At 39.3% G+C, this 17,932-nt stretch overlaps 1 protein-coding gene across 1 annotated transcript in view; it reads right to left on the bottom strand.

The window, feature by feature from the left end:
• The window catches only part of SNX6 (sorting nexin 6), a 28,282-nt gene extending 12,329 nt beyond the window's left edge, over positions 1–15,953 (bottom strand). The window contains exons 1-8 of the mRNA XM_054200704.1: positions 15,896–15,953; positions 15,652–15,702; positions 9,835–9,939; positions 8,868–8,978; positions 7,165–7,286; positions 5,150–5,273; positions 3,793–3,888; positions 2,383–2,488 (exon numbers count right to left, since the gene is read on the bottom strand). Coding sequence (XP_054056679.1) covers positions 2,383–2,488; positions 3,793–3,888; positions 5,150–5,273; positions 7,165–7,286; positions 8,868–8,978; positions 9,835–9,939; positions 15,652–15,702; positions 15,896–15,901 — 721 coding nt within the window. The 5' untranslated portion in view covers positions 15,902–15,953. The remainder of the gene's footprint in view (positions 1–2,382; positions 2,489–3,792; positions 3,889–5,149; positions 5,274–7,164; positions 7,287–8,867; positions 8,979–9,834; positions 9,940–15,651; positions 15,703–15,895) is intronic.
• Between the last annotated feature and the right edge of the window lie 1,979 nt (positions 15,954–17,932).

The following is a 17,932-nucleotide window of genomic DNA, read 5'->3' as shown; positions in this document are numbered from 1 at the left end:
GAGAGTGGATGTTTTTCTAAAAGGAACATGCTTTAACACAAAAGCAGAAATAAAATTTCAATCATGTCACTTTTTATGAAGGATAACTTCACACAACAAACACGGTGCTCTCACCAAACCGGGAAGTCTGCAATTTAGCTGGGGATATTTAATACAATTAGCACCTGCTGAGTAAATTTATTGTGCAACTGTGTTAGGTTTTATTTTGAAGATGTACAAACTCAACATCTAAAGTCTGAATCTAAAGTATAAAGCTATTTGGAAAAAAAATCACAGCCTAACAGTAATGAAGAATAAGGCAGTATGCTTGAGAGTAGTAAACTGAATACAAACTCCAAACTACCAAAACACAGTGCTATACGCACAGCACCTTTTCTAGCACACATCTAGTTTTCAAGAAACCCTCACCTCATCAACAAGTGGTCACTGATTGAAGTAACATTAGTGTTAAAGCATTTTAAACAATGAAATTAGAAGCAGGGTTTGTAAAGAAGGCTGCGTAACTTGGCTAGTGAGGAATTGCTATATAGTAATCATAAAAATCAAATCTTTGCACAGATAGCTTTTTTAAAGACCTTTTAGTATAAACTCAATGGATGATGAAAATGCTAACAGATCCAAGCAATGAATAGGAAAATATACTTGCTTGCTATTTTTTAAGTTTATATGCCTTTAAGCGAAATTATCTTTTTTTTTTTTTTTTTTTTTTTTTTAAAATAACACAACCTTGTTTTAACAGATTGATTGGGTCACCTTCCACCCAATTCATTACTCCATACATCCCAAGGGCATCAGTTGATTGGTTACAGTGAAGAATAGTATTAGGAAGCCATTAACCTCCCCTTCTATTCCTCCCATTTAAATGTAAAAATAGATTTTCTGCTGGAAATAGGAAGTCAGTATCTTTGCTCTGTCAATCATAAGTTATCCATAAACTGCAGATTGCCAGTTTCCAAAACGGGCTTTCCCAGGTCACTGCTCTCCTGCTTTAGCCAGGATTACAAAAGGTGCCATTGGTCCCAATTCGCAGTTTGATAAAAGTTGTTAATAAACATCCTAGGTGATTTGAGTCTGAAAACCAGTGAAGCTTTGTCACGAGTTTGATCAATCCTTTCCCATCAGATCCTCTACAATCTCATTTCTACCATTTTTCCTGGTTCTACAAACAACGTGAAAGGCCGTCTCACTACCTGAAGTTTGGTACCTAACTACCATGAACGAGGTTCAATTTTCATTTTAAGAGAGCAAACAAAACACCAGAAACCACTTCAGATGGGAACTCAATGAAGACACAAAGTCACTTAGTACTTCATTAAACCATAACTGACTTTCCCCACCTCCTAGCATAGGCACTAAAGCTACAAAGGACTCAGTCTTCATACAACAGCAAGAGAAGCATCTGAAGAGCTCAGTAAATTCTTGGTTTAATGTCTCATTCAACATCCACTTTAGAGTCCTTACCAATCAAGATTCATAAAAGATTTGTGGCCTGGTTTTGTGTCAACTGTATTACTGTAGAAAGGAAAGACAGAATCTGTGAATCAGACACAAACTTCGAGAAAGTAGAGAGAATCTAGTAGTTCAATTTTGATTTATCTAAGGCACAAAAACTTAAAATCAAGGGCACTAAAGGTCAACCTTTTTCTGAGCGTCTCAAAATACAGTAATCCTAAACCAAACACAGTAGTCCTAAACCAAAGATTTTCCATTTTCTCAAATAAATGCGCTGCACTTGAGAAGACTACCTAAAGCTTCCAGAAATCATATTAGCTAGCACTCAGCTCAAGAAGAGAAATCAATAGCTAAGTGGAAAAAATCTCACCTCAGTAAGAAAAGGGGTCCTGCAAACCAGGCTAGTGAATATACACATTCCAGTCTCCATTCTAAAAGGCTGAAAAATGGAAACCTAATTTCCTAGACTACAACCAATGGCCCGAAGAGGAGTTTGCGGCTCAGCAAGGTAACGCAATGCCTAGTGTGCCAAGAAATTGCACTCTGATGAATGCAAACTGATCCAATCCAGAGCAACTTCACTGGGAGTTAAATCACATATACTGCTGTATTACCCACCTTTACACTTTAAAGTCTAAGACTCAGACTTCGAAGAAATATTATTACATAAAGTGTGTTTCTCTTCAACGGGACAGCATGAAGAATCAAGATATCTTCAGTGTTGCTTCAGGCTGTTCTTACTCCTAGTCTATTACAGCAAAGGCTGAACTTTGAAAGTCAGATTAAACTTCTTTAGACTATTCGAAGACTACACTTGGAGAAATTAACTCACTTTTCACATGCAAAAAGAAAACTAGAAATTACTGCTCCCCACAAATCACTTCTGTATACATTAACTAGTACTATTTTCACCCTAGAAAAAGAACTCACTTTTATGTGATCTTGTCATTTTATCAGATTTGGCAGAAGCATCTTTGACTCGGTTGTGATATTCTACAAGGAATGTTCTTTCATGTTCAAAGAAGTCATCCACATCCTACAAAAAAAAAAAAAACAGGATTTCACTCACTGTACAGAGCAATTGCAGAGTAACTTCAGATATATTGCTGTGACATGAAATGCAATCTATTTTTATTGTCTAAAACATCATTTATATAAACTGATTTCTTCTTAATTTATTTTATCATGATCTGAAGTTTATTAAGAATTTATTAAGAATCAAGAATTTGCAACAAGCACCTTAAAGGTCTAGGTAACTAAACCTGAAGTGACGGAAATAATTTCACTACTAACTACCACTTTGGTGACAGAAAAATAGAATAAATGTCAAGGACTTAATAAAAGGACATCTACCTAGAAAAAGGGAAGGGGGAAGAAAGACACCCAGTTGCACAGATGCTGCGGGTCACAGCAGAGACGATATGAACACCTAGCTCAGGAACACTGATCTTAATGACAGATTTCTTTCGAGTTGGTAAATGCAGGTAAAGTTTTAATATTTTCCGTATTACAATTTTAGATATTTGGTTTATATTTATTCACAAAACCCTTCTAAAATAGCACAGATGCTCAGTACCATGGAATAGCCTACAATATGGGTTTGAACAATGTACTTATGAAAACTGCTGGTTTCATATTTTTCTCCAAGTCATAATTAATCCATTATTATATCCACTTTCCACCAGTTTCAAAGCTCAAAGTTTTACAACTAGGAACTTTAGCCCTCTAATTTGCTTGCAAATTGAAAGTTACCACTAGAAAGAAAGGAGATCAAAATAATCTTTCGCAGAATTTATGCTTGTTATAAAAAATATCTCAACTTTAGGAAAAGTCAAAATTAAATTAAATTTTCATTACATTTTTTTTTCATTCCCCTTTTTTTTTTTTTTTGTCTCAGTTACATTCTTGCATCTACTGGGAAAAACAGTATCACCTCTACTGCTGCTCTTAGCTTTGAAAGAGTAGAATGTATTTACAAGGCTGGTAAAATTCACACTGCATTAGTACCTTCTGAGCTGCAGCAGTTGTCAAAGCTAATACCTTCTCACTATATAAAATAACAGGACAGAACAGACAGATCAACTATCTACAGATTAAAAAAATGTTTAATTTCATAAAACAGGGGAAAGAGTACCGAAAGCCATCTTTCACAGAAAAAATCAGACAGCTCTCAATTATCCTGCATCCAGGGCCACACGTTACGTGCCACGCTCTGCCTCATTCTTAAGTTGCACTGCTACAAAAATCCCTTTTTTGTAGCTTTGCAAATTTCTGCTTCATTAAAAAAAGGGGACAATAATGTTAACACATTTTAAATCTTGAAACGTAAGCAGTAATCACCTTTACTCCTGAAACAATGACACCATCTGCTGATTTAACCATATTTTTAAAGAAGTCTTCAAGTTTCTCTTTCTTATTTTTCCCACGAACGCTCAACTGAAAAACAAGTTCATTTATCAAGTATAGTTCATTTTCTGGAGGCAATAAAGTTTTAAGAAAAAAATAAATAAATAGAGCTATATACCACAACATGCTACTCCTAAACCAGTTTTCCTGCTCTCTGCTTAGTCTTACACTCTGCATTAATGGGGACAGAGCACCGTGCACCCAGAATGAGAGACTACCTCATTTACTAGACTTAAAATACCACTGCAGGAAGAAAAAAAACAGATAACACCAAATGTACAAGGCGTACATTTCAGTTACCAATAATAACAGTATTTATCCTGCACAGTATAGCTATTGAGTTAACCTAATATAACCAGGTTTTGCTCTTTTCAGTGTAGAATGGCAGATCTTTGACTTTCAGAAACTACAGAACCATTTCCCAGTCACTGCACTGAGGATAACATTGGTTTCAGCCTCCTCACACTCTTCCTGTCCATCTAAACTTGACCAATTTAGGTAAACTGAGTTCCTGAACCAGTAAGCATTTCTACATCAAGCAACAAGATATTTTGAAGTTAAACATGCACTCAGTTGAGCCAATCTTTGTAATTTTGATTTGTTCAACATTCAATGCTGATTTCTGCAATTTTAAAAAGCAACTAAAAACTGGTTGCAGAATACAAGCAACCACCAACTCCAACACCAAAGAGTTATTATGAATCCATGAAGTCCTCTCCATTAACTCAAAATTCGATAGCAACTCAGTATGTAACATGTGTATAGCCACACAAGTCCAATATCTAGGAAAAAAATTAACCAAGTTTTCACCTACATTATTAACCAAAGGGTTTTACTTATCAGAATATTTTATTAGAAGTCCTCTCTAGTTTTGTTAGCAACAGAATTTAAACCACAGTTCCAAATCCTAAATATTAGCATTCCATCTTTGTTGCATCATCCTTCCCCACAAAATAAAATAAATCATAAAATTCAGTCAAAGAGTGGACAGGTATAACATCACATGAAATCACCACCAAAAGCTAATCTATTTAATCCAAAACATATTGGATTCTCATTAATATTTTTAATGCTGAGGCTAGAGCACATAGTGCATTTGGTTCCCCAGGTGGCAAAAAAATGAACTCGTACAGACTAAATGAATTTCTAACTTTTACAATACAAATATGTCTGGTATGAAGGAATTGATGCAATTTGCTCCAGGAGGTAAAGCCCTCTTAATCAGTTTTCCATCCTACCATAAAAGTACATCTTGATTTCTCTCACCAGCAATTCAGTTTCCAATACTCACATCCTGATTATATTCCAAGAATACATGGAAATTTAAATCCTTTCTCAAAATAGGATGCGCTGCCACGCGACACAAAAACACTTCATGCATTGCAACTGTCTTCTTGAATATTGCCAAATATTCACTGAAAACAAGAAACAAGACATACATAAGAATTTCATGTGAAGCAATAAAGTTTGAGATAAGCCTAGTCAGAAGCTTTAAGAGATCCTCAGTAAGGATACAAAATTATAAGCCAATATAGTAGAGGTTATCACTCCAATATTTGATGTATTGATAAATAAATAGTACAATGTTAATACCAGGGGGAAATTTGAAGCCCTACCGTATTATGGAGAGACTTTTAATGAAGACTCAACAAATGCATTCTAATTTTTAAGGCTAGCTAATACCGACTGGTTTGCTGAAAGTGTAACCTCATTTAATTGTCATTTCCCCAGCTCCCCCAAAATCAAGAAATTGAGATACAGACTACAGTCACTAGGCACTGTGTAGCTGACGTGCAAATTCCTTCCTCCCCATCTCCATCCCCTTGCCTATTTGCACCCTCCTTACTTATTTAAATGTTCATGTAGTTTTGTTAGCTCTTTAGATAGCAGTCTTTTATTCCATGTTAAAGCACCTAGCCTTTTTGGGCTGTCTTGCTTCATAGAGGTTCTAAAAGTGAAATTAAGTGCTGCGTTTGGTAGGTACAACAAAAAAAAAAAAGAAAAAAAAATCACATTTAACCATGACAATCACATAGCTGCCCGGTTCATCCAACTCAACTTTAAAGCAATTACTCATTTGTGATTTAATTAAGAGGAAGGCATTCTTATCAATACAAGTTTGCTAGAATTCATTTTGCTTTGCAAATTCAATGAATAAGGGGTAACTTGTCTAGAAATGAGGAAGGATCTCTTTTCCCCATTCTGAGGTCAAACAGTGAAATGATAATCAACACTTTTGCTTCCACTGTGTGCAAGGAGGTTAAGATTTACATACCAGCAAACCAGCAGGGCCAGTGTTGGGAGATGTTTGATCTCAGTGAGAGTAGTAGTCATTCAGTGAAGACAAAAAAGGAGGATGCAGAGGATGGAGGTGGCAGTAGAAGAAACCCAAAGTTTTCTGTGTTATCCAACCCCTAACCAGACCACAAGAGAATCATGATCAGGGCCGCTGGAAAACCACAGATTCTTTAAAGTCTATAGTGTTTTGCTAAATTTCCAGTTTTCTGCATATGAAGTGTATATCTACTCTGCTATAAATTACATTGTACGTAACACTAATACAGAGCTTTTTAAGACATTTGCTCACAGCAGCTGGAGTTCAGAGGGAAAACAGCAGTTCTAAGAGTTCTATGTACTTTTCTTGCCAATTCAGAGCTCTTGATAGAAGCAGTCTAGAAGCAGCGTAAATATACACTTGAAAACTGAAACCAATGACAGAAAAAAGATCAAAGAAGTGAATGCATGATAAGGAAAGTGGATGAAGCAAGGAGAAACTTCACTGCGTAACTCAATATGGACCAAAAGCCTTAAAGCAGATATTTCAATACACATTAAATTCACAGTAAGGGAAAATACTATCTTCAGGAAGTATATTCTCCTTGTCCAAAATAAGGGAGTGTCAAAAGAAAGTATTTTCTAGGAATCTCCACATTTCTTGGGGAACAGAAGGTTGGCATCTATGTTTACCGTACCAACCACATGCAAAAATCCCTAGTTCAATCACTACATGTATAAACTCATCCCTTTGCGGGTGTTCTGTGTTTTTTCCTTATGAAAGAATGCTCAAGAACAAGCTGATTTTTTCCCTGTTTCAGAATATCTTCCATGAAATTATTTCTACAATTTTCCTAATGGCTCTGATCATGATCACTAAGATAACCCTCGTTATGTAGCAATTGGATTTTCAAGCCTGTATCTCACAAAGAACCATTAAAGTAAACAGGAACATGGGACAGCAAACAGCATTAAAAGATAAAAAAAGAGAAAAAAAAAAAGAAAAAAAAAGTAGTAATCAAGTCTACATACGCCTCCAGTTCTTGTTTCATCTTGGTGAATTCTTCTTTAGTCATTGATCCTTCCCCTTCTCCAAGTTTCTGCAATTTCTCCCTTGAGGCATCAAAGTCAGGCCTGGGTGGTGCTGGTGGAATCTGGAATTGAATCAATTTTTTTTTAAATTGCACATCTTCTTAGTCAAACAACATCCATTCAGTACAGGAACTGTAAATTGCCAGCAGCTTTTTAATATATGGCTCTCTCTTTCATCATTCATTACAGTTTTTATGGATAAATTCTCTCATTCATGAGTTAGACATGCTGCATTACTATACCAATTTTGGCCAAGTGTCCTGGAAGATTACTAAAGAATTAACTAATGGCTTCAGTATTTTAATTGCAACAGAAACCAAATAATACCTAGCTTTCACACTACAATGAATTAAACCTTGAAATCATTATTTTATAATTAGTTTTGGTTTAGCTTATTTGGTCAGGATCGTTTCTTGCTTAAAGAAAAAAAGAATTCCACAGTTGTTTTCACACCATCCATTTATAACTCCCCGAAACTTTAAACCAAAAAAAGTCCATTCCATATTGTTTGCAGCCATTAGTTGTTTCTCACAGCACTGTTGACACTAAAGATACATCTGTTGAAATAACAAAGCACACAGTAAACAAGTCTCTAGGTTAATCCTGTAATATAGCATTTTAAACTTGAAAGAGAAAACACCATAGTCAAACTAATTCTGAATTGCTATCAGTAAAGGGACACAGAACAAAGCTAAACTATGCTTAAATTTTAGTTCACCGATATTTGCCCATTACATTAATGCATTACAAAAAAGAAAAATCCAGCATCTACGCAGTCAACTGTCTGAAACTAGCTATTACCACACTGAAGGTCTAGTCACTTCAAATAGCTTTCTGACTGAAAAAAAAATAGCTTAAGAATGGTATGACACATCACAGATTATATTCACGATTATGTACTCACTATTAGAAATAGACCTTTACCTTCTGAATCAGTAGACAGCTCCCCAAACACAAAATGAATACCTAACTTTCACACCAAGATGACAAATATTCCTATTTTTAATTAAAGTAGGAACAGCAACACCCATTTTTAATAGGCAATATCATAATGTGACTGTTTTGGGACCTCTGTTCCCTGGAAGCCTGAAACAAACTTCAAAACGTAAGTTGTTAAGTTGCATATTAAGGTTCTCTGTAGTTCTAGATGGTATTTGTGCTGGTTATTTCCCCTCCAACTGATTTATGGTAAAATTATTCTGATCTTCATGATGAAAACTGGAACAGTCTAATTACTAGAGCTCAGTTACTGCACTCTGCCATTCCAGCTAAAACAAAAGCAACATGGAAATTGTAACTAAGTTAAACATTAGCTTGCAAAAACAATACCAGCGAGTTATACAGTTAACCTATTTCCCACACTTTTAACGCGGTAGACTAAAAATACACTTGGGTACAGACTGAACTACTCAGTCTTTAGGAGTGAAAGGTAAGAAAGTATGACAACTACAGTAACTTTCCTCCAAGGTCGCTTCAACCACTAATTTCGTGTAATTGCATAAAGTGAAGTATTAGAGCATCTGATCTGATTTTAGAAGGAATGAACATCTGCTGTTTCCATTGCACTTAAAAGCAGCCACAAGTACTTTTGGTACAGTCCACAGAAAACAGTGCATGTAAACCAAGACAACTGCAATACTTACGATATAGCCAGCATAGTCCTCATTCTCAACAAAAGAATCATGAAGCCAAATAAACTCTTCATGTTGCCGGACAACAGAAAACTCATTTTGTTTGAAATTTGGTAAGGAACTCTAGAAGGGGAAAAGGAGGAAGGATTATTAAAAAAAAAAAAAACAACTAAACAAAAAACCCCCAAACAAACCCACACACCAAAAAAAAACCCCCTAAAACCCACAACGTTTACTATATGAAAAACACCTTGAAGGAACAATAAAAATATCCCTGTAAAAATAATCCAATCATCCAAGTAAGGATTTGACCAAAAAAGTTGGTACTGCAATAATTACCCCTGTCTTAATTAGTGCAGCAATCAATTGCAATGGGTTGCCCAAAGAGGTTGTAGTGTCTCTACCCTTGGAGATATTCAAAACCCAAACAGACAAGCCCTGAGAAACGTGCTCTGGTTCACCCTGATTTAATGGTGGGAGTGAGGGAGGAGAAGGGACTAAATGATCTCCAGAAATTTTATTCAACCTCAACCATTCTGTGATTCTGCAATCAATAAACATTCAAATCTAAAAAAAGAAGAAAAGCCATAAACAAGCAATAACTGAAAATGATTCTTGAATGTAATTCCATTATGAAATACACTTTTAGAATCTGAAACCATAGCTAATGTAATAAAAAACTATACTGAAGAATATTTAGGTACTTGTAAATAGGCCAAATGATAAGCATGGGAATGGCATGACAACACATCAGTACAAAAAACGGAACATGGATTTTTTTCTAAGCCGTTTTTTAACCTCTTAACTTTTTAGCCGTCTTTTTCTTAAGCACTGCAGATACACAGTCTCTTAAACATGAGATAACGCTACTTTCTCATTTCCTTTGGATTGTGTTACACGTGCTTCAATAAACAGTTTAAGCAAACTTTCTTTTCTATACAATTACGAACATATTCAGTGTACAAACCCAGGCTTTTACCTTTGTATGGACAGTGAATTTCACTTTGTCCCTCTCACTGAGAGCATCTGAGATATCCACTTGCAGAGCAGCATCAGTCTGGAGATCTACATTTATTGCTCTAAGCTAAACAAAGAAAAATTATTTAGCTTAAAATAATAATAAAAAAAGTTAATTATATTTCCCTTATTCTTTCCCTGAGAAGAACCCTGATCCTGCAATGCTGAACAACCTTAAAAGACAGAAGATAGACTACAAAAAGCCTTAACACTAAAAGATTTTTTCCAGTGGAAAAAGAAATTTCAGTAGTATTCCTCATGGCACACGTGACCATACAAATAATTTCCTTTACCATACTCCTTGTTAGTGCACTATTACCATTTCTGTATATTGTTAACTTGCTAGTAATCGAGAAGACAAAGTACATTTACAGACAGCAAGTTCAGTAGGTTTTTCTCTTCATTTTTCTCTTCATTCCCCCTGCTCACCTGAATTGACAACCTGCTGTAAGTAAACGTACTTGTAAAGGTAGTTATAGAGGTACTAACAGTTGGAAAGTTACTTTTAAGGAGAAAAGTAATCCTCTATTTCAAAGGAGCAAGAGCTATTAAAGATCTGGTTTACTCACATTGTCTTACACTATTCTTTTGTTTAATACTTCCCATGATATATTGAGAAAACTTAAAAAAATACCCTGAACTTCACAAAACTAAGTCTCCTTGGAAATATTTTTCTGAAAAGACAGAAAAAGAAAAAAACCAAAACAAACAGAAAACAAAACATCCCAAACTACAGATTTCATCTTTTAAAAATCAGCACGAGAAATGGCAAAAGAATATGCATATTATTTTTCACAAGACATGAAACTTGAACTCTCTCACAAAATAATTCTGAAGTCACATCAAAAATAAAATGAGAGAATGATCAAATATAAAAAAAAAATTGTAAGATTATCTGAGCACTGCAATGTTTGGCAGTAACTGGACCAAAGGCTTCAACAGTATACTTAGTGAAACTAGAACATCACCTAGACCACAAACTGGAAATTCAAGTCCCCTCACGCTTGCACCCTTTTTGTTCTACAGCAATTTGTCCCATGACAATCTCATCATCATGATCAACAGACATTCAGAATATTTTCACGAGTACTAAGGCTAACTCTGAAAACTTCTGCAATCACATTGTCAAAAAATATTTCAATGTCATGCTCATGAGGCTTACTTATTACTGAGATGCTGTTTTCTTTGAAGCTGCATTTTTTCTAGAAATATCACATTCTATAGTATATAAATGCTTTGCCATACAAAGATACAGATTTTTTTTTTTTCCTGCAGAATTTTTCATGACTACATTTTGAAGTCCCTACTCAAGCACAAAAAATGCTTTAAGTACCAGCAACACACAGTACAAAGGTTACACATGAGCTGATTTTGAAGGGAACACTGCAAGGCACTGGAACAGCACTAGGAGAGAAGCATCAACTGCCACATCTTGTTTTCCACCAGTTATCTTAATCCTTATCTTAAGAATCACAGCGGTCAGCTCCCATTCTGGTTTTCTTGTTAACCTCAATGCATAGACAACTCTGCTGCTTACACAGCAGCAACCAGGCTAATGTAACTTAGAATTAGTGTATTAAAGTAAACCAAAAATCACACCATCTAGCATATTCTGCTAGGCTAGCAAAATATAACAGTTCAATAGCTATTACACAACTGGTAATAGCTTTTCCTTACAGCAAAGTTGCAAATCATTAAAACCACTGCACAGTAACATATTCACACACGTGACTCAGGCATCGCTTTTTGTTTTGTTTTCCCAAGGTTTAGGGGGTCACTGCCTCACAAAGGCACATTACCATGCAAGGATCCATTGCAGAGCACTTCTCAGAGGCAGAATCTCCTAGCTCCTACTGAGTTTCTAATGTGCTTAACATCTAATTTAGGAAACAAAAATATAATCTGACATACCAATGTCTGCCTTAAGTCATGACACCACATTTTTCAGCTCGTAAAAAAGTTCTTAGTGGTTACGATGTCTCAGGTACTGTTTGTTTTTCTCTGGTCCCCCAGAACACATTAACAGAATACTCGCAGCAAATAACATGGATTTTCCAAATAGTACTTTTGTAGTCTTCCGCAGGTCACACAAATTTCTACTAAAATACTTTTTTTTCCTCCCTCCCTTTTTTTTTTAAAAAAAAAAAAAAGTGGTACAGTACAAAATTCTAGGACTCGGTATAACAGCTGTTCAAGTTTGTCACTAGTGTGTATGCAGTCTCTAGTGCAGCATGCCCTGGCCATATGCTCTATTCACAGCTTTAGAAACAAAATGCTTATCTGTACTGAGAAAATTAAGAACTACCTAAACATGACAACTTCACTCATGACGTACAACTAACTGTAAAGGACTATTTGTTTGATTTATACTGAATTAAGTTTGTAACAGTTTTGAAGAGTTTAATCATATGTTAAATTATGCTGTGTAACCTGACTGCCAACAGGGAACATTTTAATCTGCAATGGTAATGAAGCATTTATGAAAGGTGTCAAAGACAATCAGAAAGTTGAAGGACTTTAAATGTATTCATGTGACACAGTGGTTCACGTTGCATTCCTGGGAATTAAATTCACAAACAATATCATCACACAACTTAAGCAATCTCTTCATCACTACTTCCAAAACAAAATCACCACCAATGGATGGTTTTCTAGTCATGAAAGGAGTAGAAAATTAAAAAATAAAATGCTACAAAACCTGATATGGATAAAAAAAATCTTATTTGTATGAAAACAGAAATGAAAGTACCTCAAATTCTGGAAAAAATGGAGGTGGGATACAGTTCCTTCGTATCTTATCCCCCTTCCCTGCAATCTAATACATACAACATAGCACAATAATTTTACGCTTACATACATGCTCTACACCAATGCTGAACAACTTGTGAAACAAAAGCTAACTTAATTTAGCTGCTTTACAGTTTCCTATGTTCTACCAAGAAAGCCCCTGTTTTATTCAAAGGGTCTAGAAAATACCAGAAGCCAAAATCAGGGCTAAGCAACCTTACAGTACTAAATGAGAACACAATGCAAGAAGAGGATTTAGCACCTAAGCCCTTGCTTAAGGATCAATTATACTTCAAATGATAATGGGAGGAAGCTGGTAGAGACAAGGGAAACAACCAAACCTTACATTCCTAGGTAGTGCCATCCCTTATCAACAATGATTTCTATACTCTAAGCTCTTTCAAAAACGTTAAAGAAAAAGGACCCTTTCTTCAGCGGTTCTTTACAGGCAGATAAATACGAAAAGCAAGGGAAACAAACAATACTTTTACAACAAAAGACTACTAAGTATCATCAGGGTATTAAGTTTCAAGCAGACCTGTTCTAAGGTATAGCTCATTTCCCCTAAACGAGTAGACAAGAGCATTAGCCAAGTCGGCTAAAGTTTATACAGATATAAAACACACAAGACAGTACTAGTATACCACCTTTCAAAGCACGTATTGTTTATGTTAGAGAGATCACAAGAAAGCCCAACAGGAACTGAGTTACTCCAAGCGAACTCAATAGTATCTTCCTAAGTGAGATTTAGAAAAGCAATTCCCGCAAGTTCATTTTACGCAGACCGCTTATAATAAGTTCCTTCTACAGACCACCCACTGCTACTTCCTCAAAGATGATTCTCAGTGCTCTGTTTTACAATTCTCCGGAAAAGGCTCCATATGGTATAACACAATTGCTTGAGAATTACTGTTTTATGTGGCGTCAGCATAATTTCCAGCCTTCTTTTAATGCCATCACCCCCACGTTAACACAACTATAGCTGGCCAACAAGAGTTAAAAGTACAGATGTCATAGCAATATCTGAATTCTAGAGAGGAAAGATTTTCGAAACTAAAAGCTCAATTACTCTAACCAGAAGTTGTCATTCGTGCTTTCCAGTAAAGGCTTGACCTACTCGTTTTTTCATTGCAAACAGAGGAAGGCGACAAATCAGAACCAGGGAAACATTTTATGAAAAGATGTTTATTTTTACTACTGCTACGAAGACAAAAAAGTTATGGTTTTGAAGATTAAAGCACAGCAAATCCATTCATGAATAGACTGCCAGTATTGCTTTTGATTAGATTTTCTGTATCACAATCAAAATCATGCAGATAACAACCCGTGTTTTAACCTCAGGGATTTACATAGCAGTGAAAAAATTAAAATCCCAGAGTGACTGAAAATAAGAAACCTAAAAAAATTAGGGAAAGGAGAAGGACACTGTTCTGGTTTAATTCCTCAGTTCTGGATGAAGATGGGGGAGGGATAGGAAGGGAAGAAGAAAAAAAAAAAAAAAAAAAGACTGCACTTGGCCAACTGAGATGATGTAAGTTGTCCAACAGCACAAACAAGACTGCTAAGGGATTTCTTAAGGCTTTCAAATTACCTTATGAACTCTGACTACCTGTAGCCTTAGAGAGAAAACTAATAACCAAACAAATAAGTTTCACGCAGGATCAGATCTGCATTGTTATATTCTACCTGCACTTTCAGATAAAGGCAACTTAACTGCGCACTTCAATGTCTGTTCCTAAATACCCGGGGCAACCTATGTGAAATATAACTCCATAATCAACAACTGCTTCAGTCCTTGTTCTGAAGACGCTCAAAGGACAACAATTTCCACCTTCTCTCTTTTTTATCCAGTATTATTACTAAAGTAGCTGTATCATTAAAGGCAAAAGCTCTAAAATGTATTAGGCCAGAATTGGCACAATACAATACTAGAATTCCATTTTTAATTTCTGGGCATAAGCTGGAACACAAAATGCAATCAATTCCTACCACATGCATACAGTCAAAAATCACTTATTACTTAACATTATATTTGAGAATGGCATGCATGACAAAAGGGTATACTAACACAGTGTTTTTCAGATTTTGTATTTTTACTAATATACTGGGTGTAGCCACTTTAGTAGCCAGCAACAGCCAAGGCAACCTAAGCAACCCAGAAGCTGATTTCCTACCTTGCTCAGTCAGTCGTTCTCAAGATACTAACCGGTAGGGATAATCAGTCTGAATGAGTTATACTAGATTAGCTGATTTGTTGCTCAAGTGAGGCAGGCAAGTCAAAGAAAGATGGATGCAGCAGTCAGAAGAAAAACGAAGGCCAGAACAGCAGGGAAGAGAAAAAGGTTTTCTCAGTAAGAAACATAATCATGGCATCCTGTCCCAACAACAGAACTTCTGTTCAATACAGAGTTTATTATGCAGCATGCGCCTGCAATGTCAACGTCCCATTGTCATCTCTGGGAGAACCTCTGGGGCCTGAAAAGAGGAGAGAGGGCAGGACTGTTCCACCCAGGGCCTGGCTCAGGATTGAAGATGGAACCTGGTGCTCTCCACAAGGCTGGTCAACCTGGCCAGGAGCACAGAACAGCCGGGGTGACTGCGGGGGGACGGGGGGCACGTACCAGAGCAGGGAAGGACACCGAGAGAGAGAGAAAAGAGGAATCTCTGGCAGCATCCACAGCCCCCTCTCAAGCTGTTCCAGCAAAAGCATTGAAGAACTGCCCTTCCAAAACTTGGGGGACAGAAGAATGAAAAATTCAAGGCAAAACACGGGGGCACACAGAGACTGGTTTCAGAGGGAGGCAGTGCTATTTCCACACCAGCAGACCCCAGCACACCGGACCCTCACCGTCCCCCGCGTCCCCCCCGCTACCCACAGCGGGCCCAGCCCGGGGAGGCCCCCGGTGGGGGAGGCCCCCGGGGGAGGGGGCCAGCCCTGCCCTCCCCTCCCCCCCAGGCGCCGGGGTCCCTAACCCCTCCCCGCGGCACTTACACCTCGGTCCTCCTCCGAGAGGAAATCTGGGCCGTCGTCCGAGCCTTCCTGCTGGGGGCGAAGAGGAGGAGGAGGCGGAGCGGGCCGGGGGTGGGGGGACGCGGCGGGGCACGGCCGGCAGCCGGGGCGGGTGGCGGCGGTGGGTGGTGGTGAGGGGAGACAAAGCGCACAGGTTAGCGACCCGGCCGCACAACGCCCGCCCGGCCCGGCCCCGCCCCGGCCCCGCGGCCGCCCCGAGACCCACCATCATGGCTGCTCCCAGCGCTGCGCGCCCGCCGGCCCGCCCGCAGCCCAGCCGGACAGGCGGGGCTGCGCGCGCGGGGGGCGGGGCGGGGAGGGGCGCGCGGGGCGGGGGCGGGGGCGGTGGCGCCTCTCTCGCGAGGGAGCGGCGGGCGCCGGCCGCGCGCGCCTCGCCCGCCGCCCGCCCCCCGCCCCCGCGCACTGGGCTGCCGCTGAGGGGAGGGCGCGAGGCCCGTGAGGGCGGGTGGGAGCGGCGGCGGCGGCGGCGGCGGCGGCGGCGGCGGCGGCGGCGGGGCCTCGCCGCGGGTGCGGGATGGGGAGAAGAGGGGAGCCGCCCCCCGCCGGCCGGGGAGCCTGCGGCCGTGGCAGCCGCCTCGTTTTTCGCCTTTGGTCGGTGGGCGTGGGCTGGGCCGTGCTGCCGCAGGGCCTAGCGATGGGTCCGGCGAGCGGGGGGGGACCCCGGTGGTCAAAGTGGCAGCCCCGCGTCGGTGGTCAATGCCTGCCGTGCGCGGTTTGCAGAAGCGAGAGCGGCTTTGTTCCTGGCGCATGAAACGGGAAATGCATGGCATGCTCAGAGCAAGTGTGCAAAACCTCTGTGCAAACCCCTCTGCGTGACAGGGCGGAAACGGTACCGCCATCCCTGACCTTAATTCATGACCAGCCGCCTCGGTGCTGGCCTGCCCTTCTTCCCATCATGTCTGTGAGAGGTGGGCTTCACAGCACCAGCTCTATGCCACATGCGTTTTTAGAAGCGTGTGTGCGAAACAGGCCATGCAATTATACAGTGCAAGAAATCAAGTGGTTCATAACGCGCCTTTGATTTATGGGCAGTTACGTGACTAAGATTGGTGACTGCCTTTGATTCAGACTAAGAAATGGAGCCGTTAAATGCCTCTTTGTGTAATGACGGTGGGAGACATCAGCATCCGCAGACTAAACTGAATATAAGCATGAAGGGTGGGGAGTCCATGCCTGAGACCGCATTTTTCTGTGAATCAGAGCTGGAACAGCCAAGAAAGAACCTCAGGGTGGGGTTTTATGATCAGCACAAGCTGATGTAAGCGTGTGCCATTGCTGGGAGATGGTGGCAGGTGTGGACACTAGCATTCCCATGGGCGACGGTCAGACAGATGAGGGCATTGATCCATCTGCAAATTAATCCTGCAACAAATGATTATTTTCCATCAGAGTCAGTTCCATAATCCAGCCCAGCTCATGGTTACAAGCAGTAGTGGGACAGGACCACTGCTTGCCACAGTAGCACCGTGGATTTAGACAGAACTGAGCTGACCAGGAAACTACACCTTGAGAAATGGTACTTGTGCAGCCTCAAGATAAGCGAAGAGAAAGCTTTCCGAGCCCTGTACTGCTTAAAAGTGTGCTTTGGAATTCAGAAATGGAAATTGTCTCTTGAAAATTGTTCTTAGTACGGCCTCTTCTGCAGAAAGAGGCCTTTGAATATACATTTTGTAAATAATTTAAAAAGCTGTTCTTTAAACAATTTTCATGTATGCAGTCTGTTTCTGTCTTGATACAGACATGTGCAACATCGTCCAAAGTACTGACTTAACTACTCAGGTCAAGAGAAGTAAAAATATTGTACAAGATACCGAGAAAGAGTATGTGACCTCCGTTTAAACACCAGACTTATCGTGCTGGAAGGCTAAAGACAAAGTTACACAGAAAACTGGTTTTGGGGGGTTCACCTGCATGTGTTTGCATCCTATTCTGTGCACAGTCTGGGCTCAGTACCCTGCCTCTCCTCCTAGCAAACATCTGTGTTTCTGGAAAAAGTAAAGTCAGTGACAGAATTACCTTTTTTTTTTTTTTAATGTTTAGTGTTTATTGTTAATACGTTTTTGTAGGACCAAAGAACCCAAGTCAAAGGGATGAGGCTTCACAAGTAATAAAGAGACAATTCCCTTTTCCAGGGGACAGCTAATTAGTCCAGCTGACTGGCATGAATCCAGCAGGATGACCATCTCAGGTGCACCTACAAAATTAAGGTTATATGGCTTTCTGGTGTGGCTCTGGGGGCAGT

This window comes from Rissa tridactyla, chromosome 4 (genome assembly GCF_028500815.1).
Source record: "Rissa tridactyla isolate bRisTri1 chromosome 4, bRisTri1.patW.cur.20221130, whole genome shotgun sequence".
NCBI lineage: Eukaryota > Metazoa > Chordata > Aves > Charadriiformes > Laridae > Rissa > Rissa tridactyla.
This window is presented reverse-complemented; position numbering and strand designations above follow the sequence as displayed.